Raw genomic sequence first — 12,553 nt, 5'->3', positions numbered from 1 at the left:
AGTCGTTTTCCCGATTTGACCATCTGGGGGGGAGTGGGGGCCCGGTTAATTCGCAAAAAATAGAAAAAATGAAGTATTTTTAACTTATCAGCAGGTATTTGGATCTTAATGAAATTTGATGTTTGGAATGATATTGTGTCTTAGAGCTCTTATTTTAAATCCCGACCGGATCTGATGACATTGGGGGGAGTTGGAGGGGGAAAACCTAAAGTCCCGATTTTTCTACTTTAGGCACTTCCAGGTAAGCTAGGACGATGAAATTTGGCAAGCGTATCAGGGACCGGACCAGATTAAATTAGAAATAGTCGTTTTCCCGATTCGACCATCTGGGGGGGGAGTAGGGGCCGGTTAGTTTGGAAAAATAGAAAAAATGAAGTATTTTTAACTTATGAGCGGGTGATTGGATCTTAATGAAATTTGATGTTTGGAATGATATTGTGTCTCAGAGCTCTTATTTTAAATCCCGACTGGGTCTGATGACATTGGGGGGAGTTGGAGGGGGGAAACCTAAAATCTTGGAAAACACTTAGAGTAGAGGGATCGGGATGAAACTTGATGGGAAAAATAAGCGCAAGTCCTAGATACATGATTGACATGATCGGAACTTATTTGCTCTCTTTGGGGTAGTTGGGGGGGGGGGAGTAAGTCTTAAAAATTAGAAAAATGAGGTATTTTCAACTTACGAACGGGTGATCGGATCTCAATGAAATTTGATGTTTAGAAGGATATCGTGTCTTAGAGCTCATATTTTAAATCCCGACCGGATCTGGTGATGGGGGCGGGGAGTTGGGAGGGGGAAACCTAAAACTTGGAAAACACTTAGAGTGGAGGGATCGGGATGAAACATGGTGGGAAAAATAAACACGAGTCCTAGATAGATGATTGACATAAACGGAACGGATCCGCTCTCTTTTGGGTAGTTGGGGGGGGGGGGGGGGTAATTCTGAAAAATTAGAAAAAATGAGGTATTTTTAACTTACGAACGGGTGATTGGATCTCCATGAAATTTGATTTTTAGAAGGATATCGTGGCTCAAAGCTCTTATTTTAAATCCTGACTGGATCTGGTGACATTGGGGGAAGTTTGGGGTGGGGAGACCTAAAATGATGGGAAACGCTTAGATTGGAGGGATTGGGATGAAACTTGGTTGGAACAATAAGCAAAAGTCTTGCATACGTAATTTACATAATTGGAACGGATCCGCTCAATTGTGGGGGGGGGGGGGGTAATTCTGAAAAATAAGAAAAATAACGTATTTTTAACTTACGAAGGAGTGATCGGATCTTCATGAAACTTCATATTTAGAAGGACCTCGTAACTCCGATATCTTATTTTAAATCTCAACCGGATCAAACGTAATTGGGGGGGGGGCAGTTGGGGGGACCGGAAATCTTAGAAAATACTTAAAGCGGTGAGATCAGGATGAAACTGGATGGGAAGAATAGAAACCTGTCTAAGATACGTGACTGACATAACTGGACTGGATCTGCTCTCTTTGGTGGAATTGGGAGGGGGGAGGTAATTTTGAAAATTGAGGTATTTGTAACTTACGAAAGGGTGACCAGATCTTAATGAAATTTGATATTTAGAAGGATCTTGTGCTATAAAGTTCTAATTTCAAATTCCAACCAGATCCTGTGACATTCGGGGGAGTTGGAAGGGCGGATCCGCTCTCTTTGGGGGAGTGGGGGCGAGGGTTAATTCTGAAAGATTATAAAAATGAGGTATTTCATTAGGTTCTTTAGGATTCTTTAGGTTCTGACCTTCTCACAAGTACCAAATGAGCTCTTGGCTCTTCCAACCTCGTACCATATGAGCTTTCGGCTCTTCCGACCTCGTCACAAGTGCCATATGAGCTCTTAGCTCTTGTTTCTGAATATTGACGCACTAATATTTTCTTCTTAAAAAAAACTATCTAGATAGGTCAGGATTTTTTTTTTTTTCTCTCGGGAAGGATCATATCAAACGCTTTTTTGGTATCTATGATCTCATGCAAGGTTCATATGGAAAATTGGCACAATAACATCTCGTTTACTAAAAAAAAACTGATCAACATAGGTCACGAACTCGGGGAAATTTTTTTTTCCTGTGGTGGTCATGTTAAACTTTTTTGGTGTCTCTGATGTCATGTAAAGTTTATACAAGACAGTGAATGACATCACTGCGAAGTTACACAAGAATCTGGACAACTAAAGTAAAAAGCATTGAAAAAGTTTCAGAGGTTGTATGAACAATGAGGAAGCACTACCGAATCTGTGGTTAGAAGACTTGCGAAGTGAAATGGAATATTCACAATGAGAGGCGAATCTTGAGCATGTTTATTGGGGGGGGGGGCGCAAAACGGTCTATATCCAGATAGTCAAGGGGTTTGGGATATATAATAATTTTTTCTCCACATTACTGTGGAGAAAAAATAACGCCCCTGTCCCTGATTGTTACTAAATTATGTAACAATGAAATCAAAGCAAAAATAATGACTGGGAAAAAGCAGGAAAAGAAGTTCACATACACTAACCTGCAGTTAGAAGAAGACAAGTAACAGCAAGAACATATCCTAGCCTGATGTGTTTTGAGTACCTGGGACCAAGCAAGTCTTTGTCTACTGGTACTATTCTATTTTAGAGAGAAGAATTTGTTTACATGTGTCTTTACTTATGTTCAGGTATCATTATTGTTTTCATTTCTAGGTATGGTTTAATTGTCCAGGATAAGAATAAGAAGAAAACTGAAAAAGTAACAAAAGTCTTTCGTCAGGATTCGGAATCAGAAAGTGACGAAGAGTTAGGAGATTGGAAGCAGAGGAGTGTTCAGGTTTCTTCTTTTTTTCATCTTCTCCTTTTATCCAAATAAACTTGAATATAGGCAACTTTCTTAAAGGTAGATTGTTGGCAAATAGATAATAAAAATAAATTGCAAACAAATTATATTATTCGAGAATCATAAAGATCAAACATATAGACACAGGGATTCTCTCTGTCGAATCTGGCTCAGGTAACCCACCACAAAAAAAATGGCGGTTAGCCTACTTTAAAGAATTATATTATTTTTGTCTTGTTTGCAAATTTGTTTTTAACGAAAAATGTACATCAACTTACATAATAAAACAAACGTTTTGTTTTCCTACAATTTGTAATGAGCTTATTTAAAATTTTTTACTAGGTTCCTAAAATAAAATATACCATAAATTAGTACTTTGTTTATCTATTTGTGTGTTTGATTGGGACAGAATGAGACCATATCCAAAACTTGATTGAAAGTCGTCTTTCTGTAAACTGAACAAACTCATATATTCAGTACTTGCGCTATTTTACATTATATTTATGATTTAAATTGTCATTAGAATGTAGTTTTTTGTTACATCTTTAAACTGAATTTCTGAACTTGTCCTATTTCTGTAGTTACTGATTCAGCAGTCATAAGTGCTCTTTGTGGAGTCTCCTTTCTCCCCTCATAAAAAAAGAAGAAAAACATAAAATCCACAGATTCAGCCGAAATTGCATAAAAAGAACCAAAATGCTTGGCAAAAGGTATGAATCAACCTATAGCTTTGGTAACTGAAAATTTTTCACAATGTGTGTAAAATCTATTTTGCGCTTACACCTGTACCTTTTGAAATCCTTATCTCTTCTGTCCATGGTTGTGACTATCTGTTTTAGGCACAGACTTAAGATTTAATTTTGGATTTTCTAGCTGAGGGTCCTTGTTTTATGCGTTTTTTTTTACCGGGATGATAATATCTCATTGTATAGATATGCTTTGGTATTTCAGAAATCCGAAAAAACAGTTCAGAAGAGGGCAACCAAGCTTTTAACAGAAAAGGCCTTAGCGGAAGATCCAACTGTTTTTCAATACGACGAAGTTTATGATGAATTAGAAAAAAAGCAGGCTGATAAAAAAACATCCAAGACAGGAGAAGAAAAAAAGGTTAATATATTTCAGTGTTTCTTTTTTTCTGTCTTCTTCTTGTCTTTTTCCTCTTTCTCTTTTTTTCCTTTCTTCCTTCATCAGTTGAGTTTCTTTTGTATTGAGTAGCGTGATATGAATGTGTTTTTAATTAGCTGAGGGTGATAACCTCGCTTGCCCTTACAAGCTTATTGCCTTTCTTGGCAGGCGAATGGCAAATAGTGTTTGTTTTCTTTTCTTAATAAATGTATATCTCAATTTTTTTTTAACATACTATCTATATCTTTCGAGTGCTGTCTGACTTCAACTGAAAGAACCACATTGTTTGCCTAGTGAGTTAAAGAATTATGTCAGTACTTCATTTATAAACTATGCCCCTAAATTATGTAAAGGAAAAACAATCCAATTCTAGTCCAAAATAACAATATTTTCAGTTGAATATTCTGCTAATAACGCTCTCAAAGTTCAATTGGCCTATTCTGTTAACCTGCAAGGCTCAATCTACCTATATGGCGGCTCACTAATTAATGAATTGGTGTTTTCAAATTCGATAAAAATAGGAGATCAAATTCAGTGCAAAATTAACCCAAGTCTGAACATTTATGAATAGTAATGACGTTTTTGATATTCACTAACCCTTGTCCAACTGTCAACCTTCATTTTTACACTTGTTGGGTCTCTTAATTTCTGTTTTCAGACGATTTAAGAAAAATATATTAAGAGCGCTGGAAGGGGGAAACAAATTTATCCAAAGTTGTTACCTATCTAGATTGGTTTCCTATGGAAGACGCTAGTACTTCAATTTTCACAAAGAAGAATTTTCTGTGGTTTTCGAGAAAAAAAAATATGTATTAGTCTGCATTGATTTTGAACAATAGTACGAGTTATTAACATTTAGACAACCGACATAACTAGAGGAACCAAAAAGAACTACTAGAAAATAAATTCCTCAAACTAGAAACGTGAAAATCTGTAAAGAATTATTTGAGAAGTATGAGAGTCTGAATAGGCTTGTAAACAAACAAAATTTTTAAAACCAGAAACCCAACCAACAATAGGAAATGTAGCGTCATGCTAAAAAATAGAACGAGTCAAAGAACTGAGGCAAAGAACGAGGCAATGAAAACATCAATTGGCTGAAATTTGGCTACGTTTAGAAGAAGAAGAAGGAGAAGTTTATTCAATACAATACAAAATACAATATAATATGGAAATACAATACACTTGTTCGCCCTCGAAAGGCTCCATGGCCAGGGATGCGTCATTGCTACTGCCCTACAATGACGCATGAACGGATAATAGATAGACATATATATTAACAAATGAACTAACTTCCTTTTTATACAATCCTAATAAGGGAGGGGGGGAATTAATGCCAGGTTTGCTTCTCACTCAATTGGACTATCTCTCCTGGCTTTTTCTACAATTAGCCAATCAACGGACTCGGTCGAGGCCTTAGAACAAATAAATTTTTTTTGGCCTGCTGAATAAACAGCTCTCTGTAGTCGGACGACTGTAGTAATACGAATTTCAATTTTCCATGAATTGAAAGAAGCATATCCTCTTGATTTTATTGTTATAAAAATATAAAATGGACATTCAGGAGCTTAATGCTTATTAATTAATAAACGATCATTATAACTGAATATAAAAGGACAAAAAGGGGCTTCAAGGGTTTGGTTCTCTCTGTAAGTTTTATATATTTGAAAGACGTTTAGAAATGCGGTAATTTGTTTCGCAGTTATTGTTCTTTGTATATGTTACCGTGAATGTCTGCAAATTGGTTAATGTGGACACTCACCTGTGAATATCGAAATATCTTTTTTTCTCCTTGTATTTTGTCAGTGTTGCCAGTCAACTTTTTATGGCACTTGGTATCTACCAAGTGACATATAGCAATCGCAAATTCTGTCGGTCTGTCTGTCCCGGTTTTGCTACTTTGGGCACTTCCAGGTAAGCTAGGACGATGAAATTTGGCAGGCGTATCAGGAACCAGTCCAGACTAAATTAGAAAATGTCGTTTCCCCGATTCGACCATATAGAAAAATAGGGTATTTTAACTTACGAAGTAGTGATCGGATCTTAATTAAATTTGATGTTTGGAAGGATATCATGTCTCCGAGCTCTTATTTTAAATCCCGACTGGATCCGGTGACATTGTGGGAAGTTAAGGGGGGAACCTAAAATCTTGGAAAACGCTTAGAGTGGAGGGATCGGGATGAAACTTGGTGGGGAAAATAATCAAAAGTCCTAGATACGTGATTGACATAACTGGAATAGATCCGATCTCTTTGGGGGAGTTGGGGGGAGGAGGGTTAATTCTGAAAATTTAGAAAAAATGAGGTATTTTTAACTTACGAAGGAGTGATCGGATCTTAATGAAATTTGATGTTTGGAAGGATATCGTTTCTCAAAGCTCTTTTTTAAATCCCGACCGGACCCGGTGACATTGGAGGGATTTGGGGCGGGGACTTAAAATCTTTGAAAGCGCTTAGAGTGGAGGGATCGGGATGAAACTTGGTGGGAAAACTAAGAATAAGGCCTAGGTACGTGATTGACATAACCGGAACGGATCGCTCTCTTTGGGGGGGGGGGGTTAATTCTATAAAATTAGAAAAAATGAGGTATTTTTAACTTACGAAGGAGTAATCGGATCTTGAAATTTCATATTTAGAAGGACCTCGTAACTCAAATCTCTTATTTTAAGTCCCGACCGGATCTAGTGTCATTGGGGAGGGGGGGGGGCGGAAATCTTGGAAAACGCTTAAAGCGGAGAGATCAGGATGAAACTTCATGGGAAGAATAAGCACAAGTCCAAGATATGTGACAGAAATAACCAGACTGGATCCGCTCATTTTGGTGGAGTTGGGGGAGAGTAATTTGGAAAAATTAGAAAAAATGAGGTATTTGTAACTTACGAACGGGCGATGAGATCTTAATGAAATTTGATCTCTAGAAGGATTTTGTGCTTTAGAACTCTCATTTTAAATCTCGACCAGATCCGGTGACATTGGGGGGAGCTGGAGGGGGAAACCGGAAATCTTGGAAAACGCTTGAGTGGAGAGATCGGGATGAGAATTGATGGGAAGAATAAGCACAAGTTGTAGATACGGGATTGACATAATTGGAACGGATCTGTTCTCTTTAGGGGAGCTGGGGTTGTTAATTTGGAAAAATCCCGAACCAGATCTGTTGACGTTGGATGGAGTTGGAGGGGGAAACCGTAAATCTTGGAAAACGCCTATTAATACCGTAGATGCGTGATTGACGTAACCGGACTGGATCCATTCTCTTTGGGGGTGTTAGGGGATGGGGTTCAGTGCTTTGGTGAATTTGGTGCCTCTGGATGGGTGAGGACGATGAAAATTGGTAGACGTGTCAGGGAGCTGCACAAATTGACTTGATAAAGTCGTTTTCCCCGATTCGACCATCTGGGGGGCTGAAGGGAGAGGAAAAATTGAGGTATTTTTAACTTACGAGTGGGTGATCGGATCTTAATGAATTTTGATATTTAGAAGGACCTCGTGACTCAGAGCTCTTATTTTAAATCCCGACGAGCATTAAGCCTCTGATTTTCCTTTTAAAGCAATCTATTGATTCTTAGAATTTTGCCAGAGCTGATACCATATGACCTCTTGGCTTTTGGCTCTTCCGACCTCGTCACGAGTGCCATATGAGCTCCTAGCTCTTGTTAATTTAATGCAAGGTTCGATTATGACACATTAAGTTGAGTTAGACGAGGTTAGGATGGTTTAGGTTAGCTTAAGTTAGGTGTTTAGCCCATTTCTGATATTTAGAACCAAATTTAACCTAACATAATCTAACCTAACTTTAACTTTTACTACCATAGCTTGCATGAGACTGAAAAAGCTGACTCGCAAAGCTAATTGAATCCATACTGAGAAAAAGCTATTTCGAACATTCACTGGTGAATGTCGACAATAACTAGGTTTCGGAGATTCACGGTTACATATATATAAATGACTGTACAATGTATCTATTTTTAAGCCCAAGTATATTGAAAAGCTGATTAAAGCATCAGAAGAGCGAAAAAAAGAACAAGAAAGACGTTTGGAAAGGCAGATACAAAAAGAGCGCGAGTCAGAAGCAGATCAGTTTGCTGATAAAGAGGCCTTTGTGACCTCAGCTTATAAAGCTAAGCTAGAAGAAAGAAAAAAAGAGGAGGAAGAAGAAAGACGAAAAGAGGCTGAAGAAGGTATACATTTTCTGATACCCAATAGTCGGACGGCCGACCACCAACTCAATTAATAACTCGCTATAAAAACTACTATACCTCCTAGAAACTTTTTTTCCCCAAAAAATTTGTATTGTATCAGATTAACGACGCTTCTTGACTACTCAGGTCCCTGCGTCGGCCCTGCAGTGCATTACTGCAGCATGATTCAATCTCTGGGTCCCGTATTACCAAGCTAAGGTCAAACCCACTGCGTCACCACAGGACCCCCGCGCGCGTAAGTCGTTACGCGCCATATTAGTTAAGCGCCATTGTAGTTCTGTCCCTGTGTCCCACCTGTGAATATAGATAGATATATATATATTTTTAACTACGTAAAACTTGCGAATATACAACATTCTTGGCTGTCCCATTGTCTGCACCTCATTATTCTAATGATTGCCCTTGAGCTTTGTTGATGGTGATTGCTAATCGAACATTCCCTGTGTCCCCGTCGTTATTTATATATCCCCCTGTGCCCCTCGGCGTCCCCGTTGTAGTTGTTTCCCTGTGTCCCGGTCGTCATTTGTGTCCCGGTGTCCCAGTCTGTAATTTATCTTGGAGTGTCGCAGTCGTCATTTATATTCCCTGTGTCCCGGTCTGTAATTTCTCTTTGAGTATCCTGGTCGTCATTTATCTTCCCTGTGCCCCGGTGCTTTGTTGATGGTGATTGCTAATCTAACATTCCTTGTGTCCCGCTCGCTTTCTCTTTGAGTGTCCCGGTCGTCATTTATATTCCCTATGTCCCGGTGTCCCGGTCGTCATTTGTGTCCCGATGTCCCGGTCTGTAATTTCGTCAGTCGACAAACATGACGTCAGTCGACACACAAACATGACGTCACTCGACAGACACACAGACAACTTATTTATATATATATAAATATATATATTTATATATATATATATATACTAGCTGTTAGGGTGGCGCTTCGCGCCACCCCAACACCTAGTTGGTGGGGGCGCTTCGCGCCCCCCCCCAAGCCCCCCCGCGCGCGTAAGTTGTTACGCGCCATAATAGTTACGCGCCATTGTAGTTGTGTCCCTATGTCCCACCTGTGAATATAGATATATATATATATATATATATATATATATATATATATATATATATATATATATATATATATATATATATATATATATATATGGTTTTAACTACGTAAAACTTGCGAATATACAACATTCTTTGCTGTCCCATTGTCTTTGCATATAAATAGATTGTCAGGTTTACCGACTCTTGAACATGCAACATATAATGGTCCATGGGAAAACAATCTGTATTCAGATCTATACCTCATGATTCTAATGATTGCCCTTGAGCTTTGTTGATGGTGATTGCTAATCGACCATTCCCTGTCCCGGTGTCCCGGTCGTCATTTACATCCCCCTGTTTCCCCCGGTGTCCCCGTTGTAGTTGTGTCCCTGTGTCCCGGTCGTCATTTATATTCCCTGTGTCCCGGTCGTCATTTGTATCCCGGTGTACCGGTCTGTATATACATTCGTTTTTTAGTTTTGTTTTTCTCCTTTATTTTTTTCCTTTTTTTTTCTTTTTTAGTTTATTTAGATTTTTAGATTTTTTAGTTTTTTTATTAGTTTTTAGTTTTTTTTTCTTTTTAGTTTTTTTGTAGTTTTTACCTTCTTTTTAGTTTTGTTAATTTTTTTTTTTTACTTATGTCCTGGTCGTCATTTATACTCCCTGTGTCCCGGTGCTTTGTTGATTGCTAATCGAACATTCCTTTTGTCCTGGTCGCTTTCTCTTTGAGTGTCGTCATTTATTTTTTTCTTTTTTAGTTCTTTTAGTTTTTACCTTTTTAGTTTTTTTTAGTTTTTTAGATGAAAATTTTTTTTAGTTTTTTCCTTTTTTTCTTTTTAGTTTTTTATTGGTTTTTACCTTTATGTTAGCTTATTTTTCAGTTTTTTCCTTTTTTTTTAGTTTTTTTTTATTTTTTATTTTTTTTAGTTTTTTACCTTTTTTAGTTTTTTTAGTTTTTTTAGTTTTTTTTAGTTTTTTAGCTTTTTTACTTTTTTTATTAGTTTTTAGTTTTTTTGTAGTTTTTGCCTTTTTTTAGTTTTTTCAGTTTTTTTTTTAGTTTTTTATTGGTTTTTACCTTTATTTTAGCTTATTTTTCAGTTTTTTCCTTTTTTTTAGTTTTTTTTAGTTTTTAGTTTTTTTAGTTTTTTACCTTTTTTTAGTTTTTTTAGTTTTTTTAGTTTTTTAGCTTTTTTATTTTTTTTATTAGTTTTTAGTTTTTTTGTAGTTTTTGCCTTTTTTTTAGTTTTTTTAGTTTTTTAGCTTTTTTATTAGTTTTTAGTTTTTTTTGTAGTTTTTGCCTTTTTTTAGTTTTTTTAGTTTTTTAGCTTTTTTATTTTTTTTATTAGTTTTTAGTTTTTTTTTGTAGTTTTTGCCTTTCTTTAGTTTTTTCAGTTTTGACGTCACCTGATCCAGTTTTTTCAGGTGACGTCACCTGATCCACGATCCACAGATCCACAGACAACTTATTTTTATATATATAGATAGTTTTTTTTTTTTACTTATGTCCTGGTCGTCATTTATACTCCCTGTGTCCCGGTGCTTTGTTGACTGCTAATCGAACATTCCTTTTGTCCTGGTCACTTTCTCTTTGAGTTTCGTCATTTATTTTTTTCTTTTTTAGTTCTTTTAGTTTTTACCTTTTTTAGTTTTTTTTAGTTTTTTAGATGAAAATTTTTTTTAGTTTTTTCCTTTTTTTCTTTTTAGTTTTTTATTGGTTTTTACCTTTATTTTAGCTTATTTTTCAGTTTTTTCCTTTTTTTTATTTTTTTTTTATTTTTTATTTTTTTTAGTTTTTTACCTTTTTTTAGTTTTTTTAGTTATTTTAGTTTTTTAGCTTTTTTACTTTTTTTATTAGTTTTTAGTTTTTTTTTTGTAGTTTTTGCCTTTTTTTAGTTTTTTCAATTTTTTTTTTAGTTTTTTATTGGTTTTTACCTTTATTTTAGCTTATTTTTCAGTTTTTTCCTTTTTTTTTAGTTTTTTTTAGTTTTTAGTTTTTTTAGTTTTTTACCTTTTTTTAGTTTTTTTAGTTTTTTTAGTTTTTTAGCTTTTTTATTTTTTTTATTAGTTTTTAGTTTTTTTTTGTAGTTTTTGCCTTTTTTTAGTTTTTTTAGTTTTTTAGCTTTTTTATTAGTTTTTAGTTTTTTTTTGTAGTTTTTGCCTTTTTTTAGTTTTTTTAGTTTTTTAGCTTTTTTATTTTTTTTATTAGTTTTTAGTTTTTTTTGTAGTTTTTGCCTTTTTTTAGTTTTTTCAGTTTTGACGTCACCTGATCCAGTTTTTTCAGGTGACGTCACCTGATCCATCCACAGACAGACAGACAACTTATTTTTATATATATAGATATACTAGCTGTTGGGGTGGCGCTTCGCGCCACCCCAACACCTAGTTGGTGGGGGCGCTTCGCGCCCCCCCCCCCCAAGCCCCCCCGCGCGCGTAAGTCGTTACGCGCCATAATAGTTACGCGCCATTGTAGTTGTGTCCCTATGTCCCACCTGTGAATATAGATAAATATATATATATATATATATATATATATATATATATATATATATATATATATATATATATATATATATATATATATATATATATATATATATATATATGGTTTTAACTACGTAAAACTTGCGAATATACAACATTCTTTGCTGTCCCATTGTCTTTGCATATAAATAGATTGTCAGGTTTACCGACTCTTGAACATGCAACATATAATGGTCCATGGGAAAACAATCTGTATTCAGATCTATACCTCATGATTCTAATGATTGCCCTTGAGCTTTGTTGATGGTGATTGCTAATCGACCATTCCCTGTCCCGGTGTCCCGGTCGTCATTTATATCCCCCTGTTTCCCCCGGTGTCCCCGTTGTAGTTGTGTCCCTGTGTCCCGGTCGTCATTTATATTCCCTGTGTCCCGGTCGTCATTTGTATCCCGGTGTCCCGGTCTGTATATACATTCGTTTTTTAGTTTTGTTTTTCTCCTTTATTTTTTTCCTTTTTTTTTCTTTTTTAGTTTATTTAGATTTTTAGATTTTTTAGTTTTTTTATTAGTTTTTAGTTTTTTTTTTCTTTTTAGTTTTTTTGTAGTTTTTACCTTCTTTTTAGTTTTGTTAGTTTTTTTTTTACTTATGTCCTGGTCGTCATTTATACTCCCTGTGTCCCGGTGCTTTGTTGATTGCTAATCGAACATTCCTTTTGTCTCGTCATTTATTTTTTTCTTTTTTAGTTCTTTTAGTTTTTACCTTTTTTAGTTTTTTTTAGTTTTTTAGATGAAAATTTTTTTTAGTTTTTTCCTTTTTTTCTTTTTAGTTTTTTATTGGTTTTTACCTTTATTTTAGCTTATTTTTCAGTTTTTTCCTTTTTTTTAGTTTTTTTTTATTTTTTA

The 12,553-nt window shown here is 35.5% G+C and overlaps 1 protein-coding gene across 1 annotated transcript in view; it reads left to right on the top strand.

Annotated features, from left to right (window-relative positions):
* Positions 1-12,553, top strand: part of LOC136033958 (nuclear speckle splicing regulatory protein 1-like) — a 29,673-nt gene that overhangs the window by 9,939 nt on the left and 7,181 nt on the right. Inside the window, exons 2-4 of the mRNA XM_065714983.1 lie at positions 2,688-2,811; positions 3,769-3,924; positions 7,912-8,119. Coding sequence (XP_065571055.1) covers positions 2,688-2,811; positions 3,769-3,924; positions 7,912-8,119 — 488 coding nt within the window. The remainder of the gene's footprint in view (positions 1-2,687; positions 2,812-3,768; positions 3,925-7,911; positions 8,120-12,553) is intronic.

This window comes from Artemia franciscana, chromosome 12, assembly GCF_032884065.1.
Source record: "Artemia franciscana chromosome 12, ASM3288406v1, whole genome shotgun sequence".
NCBI classification, from domain to species: Eukaryota; Metazoa; Arthropoda; class Branchiopoda; order Anostraca; family Artemiidae; genus Artemia; species Artemia franciscana.
This window is presented reverse-complemented; position numbering and strand designations above follow the sequence as displayed.